At 42.0% G+C, this 24,099-nt stretch overlaps 1 protein-coding gene across 4 annotated transcripts in view; it reads right to left on the reverse strand.

The window, feature by feature from the left end:
* Positions 1-954: 954 nt before the first annotated feature.
* elovl4a (ELOVL fatty acid elongase 4a) overlaps positions 955-24,099 on the reverse strand; it is a 63,552-nt gene continuing 40,407 nt past the window's right edge. For all 4 annotated transcript variants that reach the window (XM_041188613.1, XM_041188614.1, XM_041188612.1 and 1 more), the window contains 5 exons: positions 21,568-21,755; positions 18,508-18,588; positions 15,841-16,012; positions 8,464-8,591; positions 955-1,952 (listed from right to left, as the gene is read on the reverse strand). In XM_041188613.1, coding sequence (XP_041044547.1) covers positions 1,668-1,952; positions 8,464-8,591; positions 15,841-16,012; positions 18,508-18,588; positions 21,568-21,755 — 854 coding nt within the window. In that variant the 3' untranslated portion in view covers positions 955-1,667. The remainder of the gene's footprint in view (positions 1,953-8,463; positions 8,592-15,840; positions 16,013-18,507; positions 18,589-21,567; positions 21,756-24,099) is intronic.

Raw genomic sequence — 24,099 nt, forward strand, 5'->3', positions numbered from 1 at the left:
TTGCTTTCTTTTGTCACAACTGAAGAATTTTACATGCAGCAAATATTAGCAGTTATAATATGCTACTTGGAATTGCTTACAACCAGTGCAACTCCCATTTAGCTACTGCTCCACTGTTGGAACTAAACCTAGATGGCTGTCGATATGAAAAAGTGTGATTTTAATGCTTAAAATGTTTATAATTTAATTTTAAAATGCCTTTTTTTTGCTGTTAAAAACATCCATGTTTTGAAAAACTGATTGCAACTGGTCCTGTATTGTAGCCCCAACCATACATGCATTTCAATTTTTTTTAGATGAAAAGATATTTTGAAAGACTGTTTTTCTATTTAAAGCTTGCACTCTCTGGTACAAACTGCAGGGTATAAAGATAGTTAAAAAATACAATGTACAATTCACTGTAGATCCCCAATGTCTGAAGATGTGAACAAAGACTAATTCAATTTCTTACTCTCAATATAAATTGTACAGTGTAATTTTATGACTGTCATCTTTAAAGCTACATTCAAAGGTTCTCCCAGTAGTTTGGTAATGTAGGTTGATGCTAAGCCATAATATCAGAAAGTTCTGGTTTCATCCCTGGTCTGTGCAGAATAGACTAAGTTCAAACGCAGCATCACCAGTTTGGCTTTCGTCTCCTTAGAGAGGAAATCAGTCAGGATTCCGGTCCTTGAGGAATCTAGTGACTGCTGATGAAGAATGTATGTATGTGGCTCAAAGGCAAGGCAGGAGTAGCCTTAATGGTGATTCCACCTCCCCCTCAAAGGTCAAAATAGGAACTAATATTTATTGTCCAGGCTCAAGCAAAGAACCAAATGAATATTATGCAGAGTAAGATAGAGCTGCTAGTGCTCAGAAAACTGTACACTAGCATCAGTCACTGACTTGAGACCAGGAAAGAAAATTAACAGGGTGGGAGGGTGGGGGTAATGTTGAGAAACTGCATTGTTCCTGGTAATTTGTACTGTATAACATCAATAGAACAAAATTATGATCTAGCTGCAAAAAACCCCTCAAACTTCAGATCTATTCTGAAATTGAGTTAAAAGTTTTAATGTAACTAAAACAGTACTGTCTATTTACATGGGTCCAGAAAGTGATTGGCATTGCTACTCTACCTCTAATATCTTAGGACCTTCAATGCAAAGACAAACATCAGCGTTAATGAACACTAGCCACTTCTTTCACTTTCCTATAAAGAAGTTGATAACCTGCAATCAAAACTAGCATTGGATTGACAACACAGGATAAACCAATATGCTTGCATAGGGTAGAAAATAGAGCCATAAAAGCAGCATTAAAACTGAGGTAGTGGTAAAATAAAAAGCTATCTAGCAAGAGTTCACTAGAAACAGTGAGCATAAATAAACATTAAAAAATCAATATTAAGATATGGATTTGAAAAAGGGTAAAGACCAAATTCTTCTTTCATAAAACTTGTTCAGTGCAATCTATTTAATGGTGAGCTTTTTTTTCTATCTTCATGTCAATACCAATGCATTGATCACAAATTTCATTTACAAGGTAAATTCAATAAATTACAAAGATGGCAAAGGATACAATAGATTGGTTCAAAGCCAGCTGGAAACACATGCAGTCATCTTTTGCTGACTCAGAATATTTGGCTCTAAAACGCAACCTTTTATTTAACACCTTGCCCATGTATCTTATTCACGCTTGGCTTTTCCTTTCTTCTTCTTTTTCCCATTTTCTACCACTAGCTTGTTTTCTGATTTGATTATTCCGTTAGCCATTCCATTGCCATTCACAAGTACTTTTCCATTCTTTACGGATTCTTCCTTTGGCTCCCTGTAGGTCTGGTAATAAAAGTTGGCGAAGAGGATGATGAAGGAAATAGCATAAGCTATCAGTGCCCAGTGCATCCATCTTGGGAAAGGGCAATCAATGTACAGGGAGTAAGCAGTATGGCCTATCGTAACATGAAACTGTACCTGTGTTAAGAGAATAACATTTTTAACAAGAGAAAACATTGTTCAAACCTTTTGTCCAGATGTTAAATTATATATCGACATTGTTATTTTCTTCTCTCCCTCAAACCAAGATTTAAAAAAAATAAAATGCCAGATGAACTAAAATGTAATAATTAAGTGACATCAAGGCTTTCAAAGCAAGTTTTACAAAGTGCATGAGGAAGGAAAAGGGCAGGTAAAGGTAACAATTTTAGGTATCTGGAGCAAGATGGAGCAAGATAACCAGCAGGAAGGGACATGGAAGGCTATTTAGTACTGACCAAACAGTATACTTATTAAATATAAGATTGCAATGGAAAACAGAGGTTTGACTGCTAAAGGTAAGCAAATAAACATCTATCAAAGGGCAAGCTTTATCTTGTATCCTGTCCAGGAATGTGAAACAATATTCAAAGAGCCTATATGGAAAAAACATTCAAAGCTTGGAATTAAACTCTACAGAGAGAGTTAAAAGTTGTTCACAGTACTGAGCAGCTCATTATTTATCCATAATGTGAAGGATGTAACAGCTTAAGTAATTAAAATAGCTATTAATTAATGCCACAAACAAAAAGTATTCAACTATAAATTTAGAAGCAACTATTTATAATTTTATTGTACAATTATTTTGAAAATATTTCATAATTTTGTTGAGCATTAGTTTCCATTTTATAAAAGGCTCTCTGTTAAATTAGGTGGCAGTTATAGTATGATGTGAAGTAAATGCCCTCTTTTAAATGAAGAGCATTCCATTGGGAGAGCCTCAAATTAAATACCTTGGTGGCTACTTCTTCTGTTGGTTCCCTCTTGGGAAGCAAGCATGCTTTTTACTGTAAAATATATTCAGCTGTGCCACACATCAAGAGGGCCAATCATCCATCTTAGCCCGGAAATGCAATCGGTTTTTGCGTATGTCACTTTTAGAAATATCCACAGTTCCATTATATTTAAAGGGAGGTTGCTTTCTGTGTCACTGCTTATATTTATCCAGCTCGCCTCTCGCTTCTGAATGTTCCGGGTTTAAGACCCATTCCAAGGCTTGAGTACAAGGAAAAAAAACAAGACCGACGCTCCAGTACAGTAATGAGGGAGAACTGCACTGCCAGAAGTGCTGTGTATCAGGAGAGACATTAAACCAATGTCCCGCTGCCTGTTTGGATGCACATAAAAGATCCCATGGCACTATTTTGAAGAACAGAAGGGAGTTTTCCCCACTGTCCTGGCCAATATTTATCCCTCAATCATAGAAACATAGAAAATAGAAGCAGGAGTAGGCCATTTGGCCCTTCGAGCCTGCTCCACCATTCATCATGATCATGGCTGATCATCCAATTCAATAGCCTGCTCTCACTTTTTCCCCATATCCTTTGATCCCTTTTACCCAAGAGCAATATCTAACTCCTTCTTGAAAACATATGGGGCAGAATTTTCGGTCTACCAGGTGGGTAGGACCGACCCAATCTCCGGCGGGTGGGGAGCTGATACCCGCCGGAGAAGCGGGCCCCGCCATTTTAAGTGGGTGGGCCAATTAAGGCCCACCAAGCATGACGCCCGGCGGGAAGCGCTATGCGCTTCCCGTGTGGGTGGGGGGTGATTCCCCAAATGTGAGTATGCTCTTTTGCACATGCGCATGAAAGAACGCACATCTCCCTGAGGCTAGGTGCTGCCTCAGGGAGATCGCTGAAAGTTGTTCAAACGTTAAAAATAGAAAAATTAAAAATCCTTAACATGTCCCCATCATGTGACAAAGCCACATGAGATGGGATATGTTAATAAATTTCACTAAAACTTTATTGAAGTTTTTTAAACCCTCCGTGAAACCTCATCCCGTCGGTGGATGAGGTTTCATGTCTTTTCAGAAGCCCGCCGGGGCTCCTGGCCTGCCCACCAACATTAAGGTTGGACGGGCAGGTCCTTTAGTTGTTTTAATTATCCTGTCAATGGCCTCAATTGGCCTTCGACAGGTCAGTGGGCACACAGCTGATTTGACTGTGCCCCTGACTTCTTGAAAATTTAAATGGGGCGGGATGATGTCGGGGGTTCTCCCTGACATCATCCCGTGTCCTTTTGCGCGTCGGCAAATGGGCCCCACCCCCTGCTTGCCGACGGCAAAATTTAGCCCACAATATTTTGGCCTCAACTACTTTCTGTGGTAGCAAATTCCACAGGCTCACCACTCTCTGGGTGAAGAAATTTCTCCTCATCTCAACTCTAAATAGTCTACCCCACATCCTCAAACTCTGACCCCTGGTTCTGGATGCCCCCCACCATCAGGAACATCCTTCCTGCATCTACCCTGTCTAGTCCTGTTAGAATTTTATAGGTTTCTATGAGATCCCCCTCATTCTTCTGAACTCCAGCAAATATAATCCTAACCGACTCAATCTCTCCTCATATGTCAGTCCCGCCATCCCAGGAATCAGTCTGGTAAACCTTCGCTGCACTCCCTCTATAGCAAGAACATCCTTCCTCGGATAAAGAGACCAAAACTGCACACAATACTCCAGGTGTGGTCTCACCAAGGCCCTGTATAATTGCAGCAAGACATCCCTGTTCCTGTACTCGAATCCTCTTGCGATGAAGGCCAACATACCATTTGCCTTCTTTACCGCCTGCTGCACCTGCATGCTTACCTTCAGCGACTGGTGAACAAGGACACTCAGGTCTCGTTGCACATTCCCCTCTCTCAATTTATAGCCATTCAGATAATAATCTGCCTTCCTGTTTTTGCTACCAAAGTAGATAACCTCATACTTATCCACATTATACTGCATCTGCCATGCATTTGCCCACTCACACAGCTTGGCCAAATCACACTGAAGCATCTCTACATCCTCCTCACAGCTCACCCTCGCACCCAGCTTTGTGTCATCGGCAAATTTGGAGATATTACATTCAGCTCCCTCATCTAAATCATTAATATATATTGTGAATAGCTGGGGTCCCAGCACCGATCCCTGCAGTACCCCATTAGTCACTGCCTGCCATTCGAAAAAAGACCCGTTTATTCCCACTCTTTGTTTCCTGTCTGCCAGCCAGTTTTCCATCCATCTCAATACACTAGCCCAATCCCATGCACTTTAATTTTATACGCTAATCTCTTATGTGGGACTTTGCCTTCTGAAAATCCAAATAAATCACATCCACCAGCTCCCCCTCATCAACTCTACTCGTTACATCCTTGAAAAATTCCAGTAAATTTGTCAAGCATGATTTCCCTTTCGTAAATCCATGCTGACTCTGTCCAATTCTGCCACTGTTTTCCAAGTGCTCAGCTATTAAATCTTTTATAACGGACTCGAGAATTTTCCCCACTATTGATGTCAGGCTGACTGGTCTATAATTCCCTGTTTTCTCTCTACCTCCCTTTTTAAATAGTGGGGTTACATTAGCTACCCTCCAATCTGTAGGAACTGTTCCATGGTCTATAGAATCTCAGAAGATGACCACCAATGCATCCACTATTTCTAAGGCCACTTCCTTAAGTACTCTGGGATGTAGATTATCAGGCCCTGGGGATTTATCAGCCTTCAATCCCATCAATTTCCCCGACACCATTTCCCTACTAATACTGATTTCTTTCAGTTCCTCCCTCTCACTAAACCCGGTGTTCCCCAACATTTCTGGTTTGTTATTTGTGTTCTCCCTTGTGAAGACAGAACCGAAGTATGTAGTTAGTTGGTCAGCCATTTCTTTGTTCCCCATTATAAATTCCCCTGTTTCTGACTGTAAGGGACCTACATTTTTCTTCACCAACCTTATTCTCTTCACATACCGATAGAAACTTTTACAATCAGTTTTTATGTTCTCCGCAAGCTTATTCTCATACAATATTTTTCCCTTCTTAATCAATCCCTTGGTCCTCCTTTGCTGAATTCTAAAAGTGCTCCCAATCCTCAGGTCTGTTGTTTTTTCAGGCCAATTTGTATGACTATTCCTTAGATCTAATACTATCACTAATTTCCCTTGTAAGCCATGGTTTGGCCACCTTTCCTGTTTTACTTTTGTCCCAGACAGGAACAAACAATTGTTACAGTTCACCCATGAGCTCTTTGAATGTTTGCCATTGCCTATCCACAGTCATGCCTTTAAGTAACGTTTCCCAATCCATCATTGCCAACTCGCGCCTCATACCATCGTAGTTTCCTTTATTAAGATTCAGGACCCTATTCTTAGAATCAACTACATCACTCTCCATCTTGATGAAAAATTCTATCATGTTATGGTTGCTCATCCCCAAGGGGCCTCGCACAACTAGACTGCAAATTATTCCTTTCTCATTACACAACACCCAGTCTAGGATGGCCTGTTCTCTAGTTGGTTTCTCAACGTATTGGTCCAGAAAACCATCCAGTATATATTCCAGGAATTCCTCCTCTACGGTATTGTTAATAATTTGATTTGCCCAATCTATATGCAGATTAAAGTCACCCATAATTACAGATGTTCCTTTATTGCATGCGTCTCTAATTTCCTGTTTAATCCCATTCCCAGCATCACCACGACAGTTTGGGGGTCTATATACAACCCCTACTAACAGTTTTTTCCCCTTGGTGCTTCTCAGCTCTACCCATAAATTCCACATCGTCGGAGCTTTCCTCGCTATTGCGTTAATTTCCTCTTTAACCGCAATGCAACTCCACCACCTTTTCCTTTTTGTCTGTCCTTTCTAAATACTGAAAACCCCTGGAGGTTCAGTTCCCATCCCCGGTCACCCTGCAGCCATGTCTCCGTAATCCCGACTTTATCATACCTGTTTATATCTATCTGCCCGGTTAATTCATCCACTTTATTGCGAATGCTCCTCACGTTAAGGCACAAAGCCTTAAGGCTTGACTTTTTAACATTACTTGTCCCATTCCCACTATTTTTCACTGAGGCCCTGTTTGATTCTTGCCCTTGATTTCTCTGCCTATTATTTTCTTTTTCCCCTGTCCATTTGTCCTTGTCCTTGATTCACCCTCCTCTGACTCCTTGCATAGGTTCCCATCCCCCTGCCTTTTTAGTTTAAACCCTCCCCAACCACTCTAGCAAATATTCCCCCCCAGGACATCAGTCCCGGTCCTGCCCAGGTGTAACCCGTCCAGTTTGTACTGGTCCCACCTCCCCCAGAATCAGTCCCAATGTCCCAAGAATCTTAAACCCTCCCCTCACACCATCTCTTCAGCCATATATTCATCCAATATATCCTGCTATTTCTACTCTGACTAGCACATGGCACTGGTTGTAATCCTGAGATCACTTCCTTTGAGGTCCTACTTTTCAACTTACTTCCTAACTCCCTATATTCTGCTTTTAGGACCTCATCCTTTTTTTTTTACCTATGTCGTATGTACCAATGTGTACTACTGGCTGTTCACCCTCCCCCTTCAAAAGGTCCTGTAACTGCTCTGAGATATCCTTGACCCGAGCACCAAGGAGGCAACATACCATCCTGGAGTCTCGTTTGCAGCCACAGAAACGTCTATCTATTGCCCTTATAATTGAATCCCCTATAACTATTGCATTCCCACGCTTTTTTACTCCTCCCCTGTGAAGCAGAGCTAACCGTGGTGCAACGAATTTGGCTTTTGCTGCTTTCCCCTGACAGGCCATTCCCTTCAACAGTATCCAAAATATATCTGTTTTGCAGGGGAATAGCCACGGGAGGTTCCTACATTTCCTAGTGGTCACCCATTTCCTTCTTGCCTGTGGACTCTTAGCATGTGGTGTGACCACCTCTCTATATGTGCTAGCAACGATACTCTCTGCCTCACGGATGCTCCACAGTGTCCCCAGCCGCTGCTCCAGCTCCGAAACCCAAGCTTCCAGGAGCTGCAGCTGGAGACATTTCTCGCACACATGCTGGCCCAGGGCACTGGAAATGGCTTTGAGCTCTCCTGCCATGACTTACCCCTTTAAATTAAACCTTTTGGAAGATACTTAATATCAAAAAATATCAATTACTCTAGGGCCCTTCTTCCCTGTTCAACATCATAAAAAACAGATTTATCTGCTTATTATCACACTGCAGTTTGTGGGAGCTTGCTAAGTGCAAATTAGCTGCTACGTTTCCTTTACAACAGCGACTGCACTTTGAAAAGTACTTCATTAGCTGTAAAGCACATTGAAACATCTGGTGGTCATGAAAAGGCCTCTATAAATGAAAGTGTTTTTTTCCCCCAATTACAGCTCTGTCATAATGTTGTGATTGACATTTTCCACTGAGGAATGATTGGCAAGTGGAGATGGTGTGTGTGATCAAATAGTTCAGAGGTTGAGAGATCATCTATAGACCCATACTACTGAGGGTTGAGATTGCCCTGGCTCTTTTGACATAGTATCTTCACAACAAGAGTGATTAATCCCATCTGACTGGGTTGTATTTGACCAAAGTTACAGAACAGAATGTGCAAAAATCCTCAGTTAAAACACCCAGATCCCACTAATGCAATCTGAATAATTTTTATATTAAAATATAATTGATTTAAATTATTTCAAAGATTTAATTTACCAGTTGTAAGATGGTCAAATATCGTTTCCACCACAGGTATTTTTGAAACTGTGGACCGCAAGCTGCTAACCCGTAGTACAGATACATAACAACGTGGATGACAGCATTCATATGAGCTCCAAAAAAAGCTGAAATTACAAAAGAATGAGTTACTGACATTAGAGAAATATATTCTTCAAGTTTAACAACTGGAATTAATATTTTCATAATCTCAAAGTTTTTCAAATTGTGAAGAATTTAGATCATATATTTGACTTAAGTATATTCAGTATTAGTACAAAGCAACCAACTTGCCTAAAGTTGTGACTCACCCCAGTTACTGGCTCACACAGCTTCAGCTACTGATATTTTCTTGTTTGACTGACACTTTTGTAATAATGACACACTCTTCACTGCATCCTTCCTTGTGTCTGTAATTGTTTTAATACATCACCTACATCTAAGAAATTGGACAGAGTGCTAAATAACCTCAAGGAAACACATTAAAGTTTGGATTTCTACAAAATTAGGTTCTGAAAGGCATAATTTAAAAAAAAAAAACATTTTCAGAACTATCCAAACCAAATTTCTCCCAACTTTAAGGTTACATTTCATTACATTTCAATTTCACCTGTCTTTTGTATTATCTTGTCCATTGTTGAATTAGTTTAGCCATCATGTATAAATGGGGTGCACTCTGAGTAAGGGGGAGAAACAATCCCTGGGGATTCTGTTTGGAGGATGCCTATCTGCTTGCACAATTTAAAAATGAGATCACAGTTTTTATACCCACACAGCAGTTACACAATCCTACACACAAGTTCATGTTCTAGATTCTCAAGAGTGACTCTCAGTCTGCTTTGGTAGGAAGAATCAAAAGGCAGACTATTATTTAAATGGAGAGAGACTCCAAACAATTGCAGCACAGGGGGATCTGGGTGCTCTTGTGCAAGAAACACAAACAATTAGCATGCAGGTGCAGCAAGTAATAAAGAAGGCAATTGGAATTTTGGCCTGTGGTGCTCGGGGGCTGAAGTTCAAAAATAGGGAAGTCTTGTCACAATTGTACAGGGTGTTGGTGAGGCCGCACCTGGAGTATGTGTACAGTTTTGGTTCCCGTTTTTAAGAAAGGATATACTGGCATTGGAGGCAGTTCAAAAGAGTTTCATGAGGCTGATTCCTGGGATGAAGGGACTGACTTATCAAGAACGGCTAAACAGGTTAGGCCTTTATTTATTAGAGTTAACAAGAATGTGGGGTGATCTTATTGAAATGTACAAGATTCTGAGGGGGCCTGACATGGTAGATGTTGAGGAGATATTTCCAAGAGTGGGGGAATCTCAAACTAGGGGGCATAGTTACAGAATAAGGGGACTCTTATTTAAAACTGGGATACGAAGGAATTTCTTCTCTTGGAGGGTAACGAATGTCTGGAATTCTCTACTCCAGAGAGTTGTGGAGGCTAGATCACTGAAAATATTTAAAGAGGAGGTAGATAAATTCTTGAAACATTGGAGAATTGAGGGCAATGAGGAACTGGCACAAAAGAGGAATTGAGGCCTGGGGCAGATCAGCCATGATCTTATTGAATGGCAGGGCTGAATGGCCTACTCCTGCTCCTATTTCTTAAGTTCTTATGCTGCAAACACGAGGCCTGATTTTAACTCAATGAGAATCATGCACAGGTTGAGCAGAGCAACAAAATCCACCAGCCTCTGCACCAGCAATTGGCTGGTTGATGAAATTGGAATACCAGGCTCTCGGAGGCGATTTGGTGAGAATAAACAAATGGTTGTTGGTACTCGGGTAAGTCACAGTAAGAAGTTAACGAGAGAGTCTTAGAATTTGGAAGGGTGGAGAGCACTCCTGCACTTTCTTTATATGAATCTAATTGAGCTCTGGTCACTATTTTACAAGTGTTCTAACTTCAGTTCACTTAGTTATCCTCTGAACACAGATCTAGCATTATTTACTTCCTTGAAACATACAAAGTGTTACAAGCCCCCTGGGAGACCCATAAACCAAAATAACCAAATATATTGAATGACTCCAAATGAAGAAATTACCAACAAGATTTCACACTTTGTAACTTTTACTTTAACACGAATCAGAATCAATGTAAATTATACATGAATTAACAGACGAATAATACTCGAAATAAAAAAGGGGAAGTTTCACTTTAATTAGTCAATGCAATAAAGATATGTCTTCACAACAAGTACCAGCATCATTCCCCACACTAATGTGGTACTACGTAGTTATACAGTTCAACAATATGCTATTCTTTTATTCATGCAAGGTAGGTCAGGAATCCTTTCCAATTGCAGCTTTTGCCTCAGAGTTTCACGAAAATGATTATCAATCAGCAAGGCACGCTTCTACAAACCTTCTCTCCCTCACATCACAACAGTCCTGATCCATGCAGCTTTCCAGAGTTCCTTTTCAACTGAGTAACCAATAACACCATGGTTGATGGTGCAGCCACTTCTGGGAAAATGCCCAGTTCCTTAGTATCTCGAAGCTATCCATGCACTTTCCAGGATTTAGGACCCAGCATTTTCTGTTTTTATTTCAGCATTTTTGGTTTTTATTTCAGATTTCCAACATCTACAGTATTTTGCTTTTCTTCCAGGTTTAGACCTTTTACAGCCAGCTCACACAGTGCCTTGAAGAGCTCCTGTCTTCTTTTCCGCTGAACAGAAAAACTGACCCCTTCCTGATTGATTTGCTTCCTCTTTTTAAAAAAAATTAGCTAATGGCATGTGGGCGTCGCTGCCTGGGCCAGCATTTATTGCTCATCCCTAATTGCCCTTGAGAAAGTGGTGGTGATCTGCCTTCTTGAAATGCTGCAGTCCCTGTGGCGTCAGTACACCCACAGTGCAGTTAGGGAAGGAGTTCCAAGATTTTGACCCAGCAACAGTGAAGGAATGGCAACATGTTTCCAAGTCCTGACTGCTCACGATCTTGACTTGGAAATATACCGCTGTTCCTTCACAGTCACTGGTACAAAATCCTGGAACTTCCTCCCTAAACAGCACTGTGGGTATACCTACACTACATGGACTACAGCATTTCAAGAAAGCAGCTCACCACCACCTTCTCAAAGGAAATTGGGGGTGGACAATAAATGCTGGCCTAGCCAGTGATAACCACATTCCACGAACATAAAAAAAAGTCAGGGTAGTGCGTGGCTTGGAGGGGAACTTCCAGGTGGTGCTGTTCCCATGGCCTGAGTGTTACAGCTGCACTCATCCAGGCAGATGGAGAGCATTCCATCACACGCCTCACTTGTGCCTTGTAGATGGTGGACAGGCTTTGGGAGTAAGCAGGAGAGTTACTGCCTGCAGGACTCCTAGAGCAGGATTTTACCTTTGGCAAGTGGGGGCGGGGCCCGCTCGCCATTGCGTAAAATGACGCGCAGTGACATTGGGCGGAACTCCCAACGTCACCGCACCCCATTTAAATTTTCAGGAAGGCGGAGGCAAAATCTGCTGCATACCTGCCAATGGTCAATTGAGGCCATTAACAGATCAATTAATTAGTGGACCTGCCCATTTAACCTTAAGGTTGGCGGGCAGGCCAGGAGCCCCAGCGGCAACTGGAAAAAACATGAAACCTCATCCACCAGCGGGATGGGGTTTCTTGTAGGGTTTTAAAAATTATAATAACGTTGTTATGGAAATTATGAACATTTCCCAACTCATGTAACATTGTTACATGAGGGGACATGTAAGGGAATTTTTTTCTATTTTTAATATTGTTGAAACTAGAGGCGATCTCCCTGAGGCTGCACTTAGCCTCAGGGAGATGAGTGCAGTCTTTTGTGTGCGTGTGCGAAAGAGCGCACTCTCAATTTTAGGGATTCTCCCCCCACCCGCACAGGGAGCGCATAGTGCTTCCCTGCGGATGTCACGCTGGGCGGGCCTTAATTGGTCTGCCCACATAAAATGGCCTTGATGTCAAGGAGTCTCTGGAGTTCAGCTCTTTTGTCCATGTTTGAACCCAGGCTGTAATGAGGTCAGGAGCTGACTGGCACTGGTGGAACCCAAATTAAGCTTCAGTGAGCAGGTTATTGTTAAGCAAGTGCCACTTGATAGCACTGTTGTTGACCTCTTCTATCACTTTACTGATGATTGAGAGTAGACTGATGGCTGGGTTGGATTTGTCTTGCTTTTTGTGCACAGAACACACCTGGGCAATTTTCCACATCGCTGGGTAGATGCCTGTGTTGTAGCTGTACTGGAAGAGCTTTTCCAGGGGCGTGCAAGTTCTGTCGCACAAGTCTTCAGTACTGTTGCCGGGATATTGTCAAGGTCCATAGCCTTGTTTTGATAGATGACAAAATGTTTGCCACTCTTATGCAGCAACTTGCAATCCTACCTACCTCAATTAATGTAATATTTTGATTTAATTGATTTGCATGTCGAGCATGATGGGATATCGAAGAACATTATGATGGGATATCAAAGAACATGAAGTTGCCTACCTTTACTTTTCTGGGGATTTCCCTCAAGAACTACAAGATTAACTGGCAAGAATAAAGAATGACATATCGCATCAGCATGAATTGTTTTCTTTATCTGTTTAAAGGCTCTGAGTGAATAAGATTAAATTTTTCTCATAAGATTGCAGTTACTGGCCCTAATTTTGCAATTATAATGATTGAAACATGTGTAATTATACACAGAAATAAGGAAGTTGCTACTTCTAAATCAGTGATTTGCTACTCTTTCACATGGTGTGCCATTGAAGTCCCACAGGCAGCAATCTTTGGAAATCACAGAACTGACTAGAACTTTCCATTTTATGTTGCAGCATCACTACTAAAAATACCAAAAAAAAAGTTACATATTGTTACTGAGATGTAACTGAATTTTTAATGGAAAACTAAGTCATAGCTCTTCTGAACAACCCTCTGGCCTGGAAAATTAATTTTATATTTGTGTAATGCCAAATATTGTGATTATAAACCTTCCTCAATGTTTAATAAATGTTTTTAAAAAAGATTATATTTAATTTTCTAGAAGCAATATGCAAATCTTTATTTCCCTCACTGTAAAATTTATAAAAAGTGAAGGATAATTTTACTTCCTGGTTTGCTAGCTATGAGAATGCTTCAATGTGACTGGCTGCTTACCCTCTTTGATGACATCACTGTTTACAGATGTTGGGAGATCCACTTGACTTAGTGCCTAATTCAAACTAACATTTGAGAAAGGGGAAATCTATTCCCTAACAACTGCTAACATTTGTGCCACACAAGTGCCAGGCAATGTTCATCTCTATCAAGACAGAATCTAACCATCGCCCCTTGATATTCAATGGCATCACCATCATGGAATCCCCCACTATCAACATTCTAGGGGATACCATTGAGCAGAAACTGAACTGGACCGGCCATATAAATACTGTGGCTACAAGAGCAGGTCAGAGGCTAGGAATCCTGGATGAGTGCAACTCCAACAACAAAAGATGCTTGACACCATCTAGGACAAAGCAGTCCACTTGATTGGCACTCCTTCTACAAACATTCACTCCCTCCACCACTGATGAACAGTGGCAGCAGTGTGCACCATCTACAGGATGCACTGCAGAAACTCACCAAAGCTCTGTAGGCAGCATCTTCCAAACCCATGACCACTACCATCTACAAGGGGGAACAAGGCTAGCAGATATATGGAAACACCACCATTTGGAAGAACCCATCCAAGCCACTTACCAACCTGACTTGGAAATATATTGCCATTCCTTCACTGTCACTGGGTCAAAATCCTGGAACTCGCTCCCTAACAGCACCATGGATTCACCTACACCACATGGACTGCAGTGGTCCAGGAAGGCAGCTCGCCACCACCTTCTCAAGGACAATTAGAGATGGGCAATAAATGCTGGCCGAGCCAGCAACGCCCACATCCCATAAATGAATAAAAAATTATTTTCTTTCAGGTAATCAGCGAGAGCCTTTGTTTTGCTGCTGTCTGCAAAATCTGAGCCTTTATAATTAGTAAGCACTGGAAAGATTTTTCCCTTCCTACATTGATGCTTTAAACTTAAACAAATTGGAAATTGAATTTTGGACAAGGTAATCACAAATTCAAATGGATATTCAAAGATTTTCCCATGTTCTAACTGACACCTAATCACAACAGCTGAGAATACTTCCCAATCATAAGAGCTGAAAATACCTTAACACTTCTGTAATTTGTGAGACCATGTTCCACAGCTAACTATAGATGAAACAAGTATATACAAAAATGTATCATTGCAGTAGTTTATGCAAATATATGTAATACATTATGTTTTCCTCTTTTATTACTATTTAATTATGTCCATAACTTAGTTGCATTGGTGCAGAGATACTTCAGTGTGATGTGGACAAGCTGAGTGAGTGGGCAAATGCATGGCAGATGCAGTATAATGTGGATAAATGTGAGGTTATCCACTTTGGTAGCAAAAACAGGAAGGCAGATTATTATCTGAATGGCTATAAATTGAGAAAGGGGAATGCGCAACGAGACCTGGGTGTCCTCGTACACCAGTCGCTGAAGCTAAGCATGCAGGTGCAGCAGGCGGTAAAGAAGGCAAATGGTTTGTTGGCCTTCATAGCGAGAGGATTCAAGTACAGGGGCAGTGATGTCTTACTGCAATTATACAGGGCTTTGGTGAGACCACATTGGGAATATTGTGTGCAGTTTTGGTCTCCTTACCCGAGGAAGGATGTTCTTGCTATAGAGGAGTGCAGCGAAGGTTTACCAGACTGATTCCTGGGATGGTGGGACTGACATGTGAGGAGAGGTTGAGTCGGTTAGGATTATATTCGCTGGAGTTCAGAAGAATGAGGGAGGATCTCATAGAAACCTATAAAATTCTAACAGGACTAGACAGGGTAGATGCAGGAAGGATGTTCCCGATGGTGGGGGAGTCCTGAACCAGGGTTCACAGTCTGAGGATGTGGGGTAGACCATTTCGGACTCAGATGAGGAGAAATTTCTTCACCCAGAGAGTGGTGAGCCTGTGGAATTCACTACCACAGAAAGTAGTTGAGGCCAAAATATTGTATGTCTTCAAGAAGGAGTTGGATATCGCTCTTGGGGCAAAAGGGATCAAAGGATATGGGGAGAAAGCGGGAGCAGGCTATTGAGTTGGATGATCAGCCATGATCATAATGAATCGTGGAGCAGGCTCGATTGGCCAAATGGCCTACTCCTGCTCCTATTTTCTATGTTTCCATTTATATTTTAGCGCTACTTCAAGATAGACCCATAATTTGAAAGATACACCTCTTCCTCAATTCCTCAGCACAGCTTTTCATTTTATAACTTAATTTTAATATAGATTTAGTTCCCCTGATGATCAGATGTCTATGATTATGTCTGGCAATTCTCCTTTTGTACTCACATTGCCCTCCTGCTACCCATTTGATTCCGATCCACCAGAGGGTAAACATTGTGAAGTGATGATATACGTGCAGAAAGCTGACCTGGTTAAATTTCTTCCTCAGTATAAAAAATACTGTGTCCAAGTATTCAACCCCTTTTGAAACATAATACCACCACAAGGCCGAAGCTATCTGTAATCAACAAGAAAAAAATTGTAAATGAATAAAACTATTTCAACAGTTACAGAATAACATGAATTTCGGAACATATACATTGAATAACTGATGTTTTTACAAAAATTGTAAAATAAAATGGCAAACACTGGAAATCTGAACCAAAAAAGGTGCTGAAAATGCATGACAAATTGGCTGATGTTTGAAAGAGGCAAATTGTTTAAACAGTAAGACTCCATAAAAGTTGCTCGGCCTAACCATCTTCAGCTGATTCATCAATAACCTTCCTTCCATCATAAGGTCAGAAGTGGGGATGTTCCCTGTCGATTGCACAATGTTCTGCACCATTTACGACTCCTCAGGTACTGAAGCAATCCATGTCTAAATGCAGCAGGATCTTCCAGTTGGGGAGCGGGTGCGGGGCCCACTCACGGATGCAGGGTGACGTCGGGCGGAACTCCCGGCGTAACCCTGCATAATATCCATTTTCAGGTCGGCGGGGACACAGCTGAGTCGGATGTGTGCCCGCCAATCTGTCAACGGCCTATTAAGGCCATTAGAAAACCAATTCAGCTCGTTAATGGACCTGCCTGTCCAACCTTAAGGTTGGTGGGCAGGCAGGGAGCCCAGGTGGGCTTGTAAAATAACATGAGGGTATTTAAATTTTAATGAAAGGTTTAAATAAAAGTTATGGACATGTCCCAACTCATGTGACGGTATCACATGAGGGTACATGGCAGGGAAAATTTTTAAACTCGTTTATTAAAAGTTTTAAATCGGAGCCCATATCCCTGAGGCAGCACTTAGCTGCTGGCTGAGGGAAGTAACCCACCCTCCTGCCCCGCCCGCACAGGGAGTGCAAGGCACTACCTGGCGGATGTCACACTGGGTGGGCTTTAATTGGCCCGCCCATGAAAAACGGCGGAATTGGGAGCCCGCCTGCCTGCGTCTGTTCTTGCTCTTCCCCCCCCCCGACAGGGGGAAAAATTTTTACCCTGGACAATATCCAGACTTGGGCTGACAAGTGGCAAGTAATATTTGTGCCACACAAGTGCTAGGCAATGACCATCTCCAACAAGAGAGAACTGAGCCATTAGCCCTTGACATTCAATGGCATTACCATCACTGAATCCCTCGCTATCAGCATCCTAGGTGTTATCACTGACTAGAAACCGAACTGGACTAGTCATATAAATGCTGTGGCTACAAGAGCAAGTCAGAGGCTAGGAATTCTGCAGTGAGTAACACACCTCTAAACTCTCAAAGCCTTTCCATCATCTACAAGGCACAAATGAGGAGTGTGAGCCTGCAGTTCAATAAGCACCCTCTAAGGGCAACGTGGATGAGGAATAAATGCTGACCTTCCCAAAAACACCCATTTGTCAAGAATGAATTTTTAAAAATGAGTCATCATTCCAATACTATAATTCTTGCAAATAAACATGTTTTTAACAAAAACAAAGGAAGGAACAGAAGGATGGATAGACAACATGAAGGTGAAAGACAGATTTCAGACAGAGTGTATCTTGCAACTTATTGCAAGTTATTGCATACCACATTTTCTGGAAAAAAATTTCTATTTAAGTACTAAAAACTCACCCTCCCCCCTTTTAAAACCTTTCCTTCCTGTATATGTATAAAATATATATAAAATGTATATTAATGAACCTACAGTAACTTGTTCAATGATCTCTCTTAAAACTAAAGCACACTTTACCATGGGAATGACAGAGGGATACTATTTGACACTGTGCATTGAAATGAAGGAAATGAAACTTCACTAGAGGGAATTGATCTTTTTAGTAGGCAAACAAAATCGTGTGGGTGAAGTCCCTGAAATTATGGGCAGGATTTTTGGGTCATCAGGTGGGCACAGCGGGTGGGCCCGGGAGCAGCCGGAAAACGGTCCGCCGCCCACAAGTGGCTCCTGACCGCAACTTCACGCCGACTGGCCAATTAACGGAGCTGCCTCAGGGGGCTGAAGAATTTTATCAAAAATAAAGATTTGGAAATTCTGAAAAAAATGTCCCCACATAGGACTCACTCATGTGAACATATACATATAAAAATTATGTCAAGACATTTTAATTTTTATAAAACCCATGGATGAGGTTTCTTCAAAAATGCAAAGGCCGATTCATCCGCCCGCAAACCGTAAGGTTGGGCAGGCAACGAAAAATCTCAATTGATACTTAAATGGCCTTAATAGGCCTCTTAATTGTTGGCGGGCGCGTGAGTGCGCGATGACGTCAGGATGCTTGCCCAACGTCATCACACGCTATTTTACGCCCGATCGGGTCAGGCCCCCCACTACACAGGACATAAAATTCTGCCCTATGACATCAAAGGCATCTTAAAAGATTTTTCCCTTTATGCATGTCCAGGACATGGAGGATGCTGGGATGAAGAATACATGCATTTATCTTAAATGTAAGTTAAGATCGGAGAATGTTCCTGCCCATTACCTCTGTCAAATTTTCAAGTGTTAGTTCTCAATTAATGGAAGTACCTACCCGCACTTCATTGACATCTTCTGTGTAGTTGACAGTCTGGCAAATATAACTATATCCTGCTGCTCTTGCTGCAAAGAAGAGCTGTAAAGAACAACAAATCATCATAAACAATGGTAGTGTTGAACAATAAGAACAATCTGCAACATATTTAAGTCCGTGTCTGAAAACCTGTATAAATTCCCATTTAAAGGAATAGCAAAAAGTCTTGGTTAAATAAGCATCTCTAGTACTGTGGCTGTGTTTCCTTCATAAAGGTTGCTTTTGTTGGATATCTGCTTCTCACATGCAAATTTCAACAACATATAATAAAGGAAATAATTACAAGATCTTGTAATTAGCTACAACTATCTTTAGATCACTAAATTTTACTGTCAGCAACCATTTTACATTTCCTATAGTACAACAGTGCCCGAAGTTCAAAAGTACTTCACTGGCTGTTAAAGCGCTTTAAGATGTGCTTTCTTTTAATTCATTCACGGGATGTGGGCTTCGCTGGCCAGGCCAGCATTTATTGCCCATCCCTAGTTGCCCTCGAGAAGTTGGTGGTGAGCTGCCTTCTTGAACCGCTGCAGTCCATATGGTGTAGGTATACCCACAGTGCTGTTAGGCAGAGAGTTCCAGGATTTGACCCAGTGACAATGAAGGAACGGCGATATATTTCCAACTCAGGGTGGTGAGTGACTTGGAGGGGAACTTCCAGGTGGTCAGGTTTCCATCTATCTTCCGCCCTTGTCCTTCTAGATGGTAGTGGTCGAAGGTTTGGAAGGTGCTGTCGAAGGACCTTTGGTGAATTTCTGCAGTGCATCTTGTAGATGATACACACTGCTGCTACTGTGCGTCGCTGGTGGAGGGAGTGAATGTTTGTGGAAGGGGTGCCAATCAAGTGGACTGCTTTGTCCTGGACAGTGTCAAGTCTCTTCAGTGTTGTCAGAGCTGCACTCATCCAGGCAAATGGAGAGTATTCCATCACATTCCTGACTTGTGCCTTTCAGGTAGTGGACAGGCTTAGGGGAGTCAGAAGATGACTTACTCGTCACAGGATTCCTAGTCTCTGATCTGCTCTTGTAGCTACAGTATTTATATGGCAATTCCAGTTCAGTTTCGGGTCAATGGTAACCCCCAGGATGTTGATTGTGGGGGAATTCAGTAATGGTATTGCCATTGAAAGTCATGGGGCAATGATTAGATTCTCTCTTGTTGGAGATGGTCATTGCCTGGCTCTTGTATGGCACGAATGTTACTTGCTACTTGTCAGCCCAAGCCTGGATATTGTACAGGTCTTACTGCATTTGGATATGGACTGCTTCAGTATCTGAGGAGTCGCGAATGGCGTTGAACATTGTGCAACCATCAGCGAACATCTCCACTTCTGACCTTATGATGGAAGGAAGGTCATTGATGAATCAGCTGAAGATGGTTGGGCCGAGGACACTACCCTGAGGAACTCCTGCAGTGATGTCCTGGAGCTGAGATCACTGACCTCCAACAACCATAACCATCTTCCTTTGTGCTAGGAATGACTCCAACCACTGGAAAATTTTCCCCCTGATTCCCATTAACTCCAATTTTACTAGGGGTCCTTGATGCCACACTCAGTCAAATGCGGCTTTGTTGTTAAGAGCAGTTACTCTCACCTCACCTCTGGAGTTCTGCTCTTTTGTCCATGTTTGAACCAAGGCTGAAGGCTGCAACGAGGTCAGGAGCTGAGTGACCCTGGCAGAACCCAAACTGGACATTAGTGAGCAGGTTATTGCTAAGCAAGTGCCATTTGATAGCACTGTTGATAACCCCTTCCATTACTTTATTGACGATTAAGTAATGGGGTGGTAATTGGCTGAGTTGCATTTGTCCTGCTTTTTGTGTACAGGATGTTCCTGGGCAATTTTCCACATAGCCGGGTAGATGCCTGCATTGTAGCTGTACTGGAACAGCTTGGCTAGGGGCTGGCATGTTCTGGAGTACATGTCTTTAGAACTACTGCTGGAATATTGTCAGGGCGCAAAGCCTTTGCACTATCTAGTGCCTTCAGCCGTTTCTTGATATCATGTGGAGTGAATCGAATTGGCTGAAGACTGGCATCTGTGATGCTGGGGACATCTGGAGGAGGCCAAGATGGATCTTCCACTCGACACTTCTGGCTGAAGATTGCAGCAAATGCTTCAGCCTTATCTTTTGCACTGATGTGATGGGCTCCCCCATCATTGAGGATGAGGATATTTGAAGAGTCTCCTCCTCCAATGAGTTGTTTAATTGTCCACCACCATTCATGAATGGATGCGGCAGGACTGTAAAGCTTAGATCTGATCCTTAGGTTGTGGGATCGCTTAGCTCTGTCTATCACTTGCAGTTTATGCCGTTTGACATGCAAGTAGTCTGTGTTATAGCTTCACCAAGTTGACACCTCATATTTAGGTATGCCTGGTGCTGCTCCTGGCTTGCCCTCCTGTACTCTTCATTGAACCAGGGTTGATCCACTGGTTTGATGGTAATGGTAGAGTGGGGAATATGCCAGGCCATGTGGTTACAGATTGTGTTCAAGTACAATTCTGCTCCTGCTGATGACTCATCACGTCTCATGAATGCCCAGTCTTAAGTTGCTAGATCTATTCAAAATCTATCCCATTAAGCACGGTGGTAGTGCCACACAACAGGAGGGTATCCTCAATGTGAAGGCGGGACTTTATTTCCACGACGACCATGCTGTGGTCACTCCCACCGATCCTGTCATGGACAGGGCAAGCAGATGATATCTTGCTATCACAAGGAGCAATTGAGGCTAATAGCAAAAATGCATTTAAGGAGAATCCAGATACATACATGAGGCAGAAAGGAGAAGAATGATATGTTGATAGAACAGGGTGAAGTAAGGTGGGAGGAGGTAGTGTGATGTATGGACACCGACATAGACATTGGTCCGAATGACCTGTTTTTGTTCTGTAAATATTACATGATGTTTTCTTTTAAATTAAAATGTAAACATTGACAAATTTAAATAACATAAACCTCTAGACACATCAGAAACAGCAACCCTGACAGAATATATAGTTAAGATAGGCTAACCTCTTTAAAGATGTAGAAATTTAGTATAACCATTCCAAAGTTGTAGAAAATAAGCAGAGATCGGAGCTGAAAAGGCTCCCTGTTCTTCATCCATTTTGGACCCAGCCACACAAAGAGGAGGTAAAGACTGCTCACTGCCAATGTAGGCAGGGGAGACTGCATCAACGTCCAGTTTTCCACCCGTTTGTCTGTTAAAATAATGAACTAGTTGTAAATATGCTTTTGTTAAAAAAAGATAGCTGCATGTAGCAAATAATACAGCTTTCAACTCAAGCTGCTATTATATTGGTACCATTTAATCAGAGTTCAGAAAACCATCTATAAAATTCTTAAGTTTAGGTTGCTAAACTTGGTTCCAGTGGCATACTCAAAGACTCCTAGGTTCACAAAACTAGTTTTGGGAGAGGGAACCAAGAGTTAGGAAATAGCACAGGCGCTGGTCTATTGGAATAAGAACCAAAAACAACATAGACGCAATTTTGATTGTTCTCTCTCTTAAACCATTCTGTAGACTCATACAATTCAAGCTGTCCTCTCAGCATGCAGCAGCCACGTTTCCCCTTACAGTTTTATGGTGCTAATTTCTCCAACTTCCTTCATATTGTGCTCACAGACAGTACCACCAACAGATCCACAATCTCTGCTGTTCCCATTTTTTTTAGATACACATGAATAAAAACAATTCAGAAAGCAATGAAAAATTACAAATGCCATTTGGCACATCTGCACTTGAGAGAATCTCATCATTTGATGTGTATACTGTCCAGCTGGTATCCCCGTTACAAAGGATGATGATGTTGACCTTTGCTTCATAAACGTGCATTGCAAGTGGTCTGATGTGGCAGTTGACTCGTGGGGTGGCTTGGAAGAATCTGACAGTTTCATGAAAGTTTCCTGCTGTGGTAACATAGGACAGGATTTCATATCCTGTGGGCAGGAAAAAGCCCAACCCGATTGAACATAAAATAGCATGTGATGACGTCAGGCGAGCGCCCTGACATCATCACCCACTTGTGAGATATTTTGGTTGGCGGACGCAGACGAGAGTCAACATCGCGCGCCTGCCGACAATTAAGAAGCCTATTAAGGCCCTTAATCAATTAATTTAAGCCTATTTTTCGCAGCCCATCCAACATTATGGTTGGCGGGGGTGCGAATCGGCCAGGTGGCCTTTTGATTTTTTAGCAAACCTCATCCATGGTTAGGATGAGGTTTTTACAATTAAATAAAAAATAGATAGAAAGTATTGGGCAGAATTTTTATTCTGTTGATGATATTGTGAGTGATTCCCATGCCGGGACATTTTTTTTTCTGATTTTAAAAATCTTTATTTTTGATTTTAAAATTGTTCAGCTCCCTGCCTTCAGAGAGTTTTCAGTACGCGCTCCCCCACGCCTGTGCACTCCTCCTTCCCTCACCCCGGCATCGCTAAGGTTCTCAGCATGCCTTTCATGCTGGCTGGCTGTTAATTGGCCAGCCAGCATGAAATAGTGGTCGGGGGCCAATCGCGGGCGGCAGACCATTTCCTGGACGCTCCTCTACACTTGCTATTTACTCCTGGACCCGCCTGACGACCCAAAAATCCTGCCCACACACTTGTAGAAGAAGAACAATCCTTGATCCAAATGTGCACAAGTCAACATACACCAGATGTTACTCCTCTGTAACAGCCAACAGTGTGAAGTGGAGGTGATGAAACTGTCTTTTCTGAGGGGAGGGATCTCTAAAGAAAATTCCTGAGGAAGCATGTAACATCTTATGGACTGCATATAGTCTGTTAGTGTAACATTTACTTCATCTGACATTCATGCCACCTCACAACTCTTTTACTAGTGAATATCCTGTAAGCTTGCTCCCAGTCTGTTGAACTGGCGATCTGCCATTCCCCTACATCTCTAGACTTGCTGTTTACTGATAAACAGTTCCTTTGAACAAGCCTAGCTGGTCACGTCATCTCCAGAGCCAGCTATTTGTGGTAGGACTGTACATTTTGGGTTACGTATGGGGTGAGGATCTCACCAGGACTTGAAACGGGTTTGGGTTGTCAAAGGAGAACACTGAATTGGCTAGAATGCACAAGTGCTTTTTTTTGCTACACATTCCTATCTAATGCTGTGGAGAAGTGGCATTTCAAAATCTTGTCCAAAGTCAATAGGAATGCCAAAGAGGAAACTGATTTTTAATATTTTATATCCATCATATGTTACTGGGTCTCTGCATGAACAGTAAGTATATAGTTATCAATGAAAGAATACCAAGAAGAAAAAACAGGAACTAATGAAATTTTTCAATGTTTTCCCACTTTCCAGTACACATCATGAGACGGTAATAAAAAAAATAAGGTTTCTAAAAGACAAAATATATGGCAGAATTTAATGCCCCCCCCCCACCCACCAAAGCAAGTTTGGAGGTGGGGGGGGGAAGAATCAGGCTGGAGGGTGTGCAGACCCTGATTTACCTGGTTGGCTGGCAGGTGGGGGTGGATTTACATACACACGTTTAAACATTCATATATATATCACATATATACAC

This window comes from Carcharodon carcharias, chromosome 5 (assembly GCF_017639515.1).
Source record: "Carcharodon carcharias isolate sCarCar2 chromosome 5, sCarCar2.pri, whole genome shotgun sequence".
In the NCBI taxonomy this organism is placed as follows: domain Eukaryota; kingdom Metazoa; phylum Chordata; class Chondrichthyes; order Lamniformes; family Lamnidae; genus Carcharodon; species Carcharodon carcharias.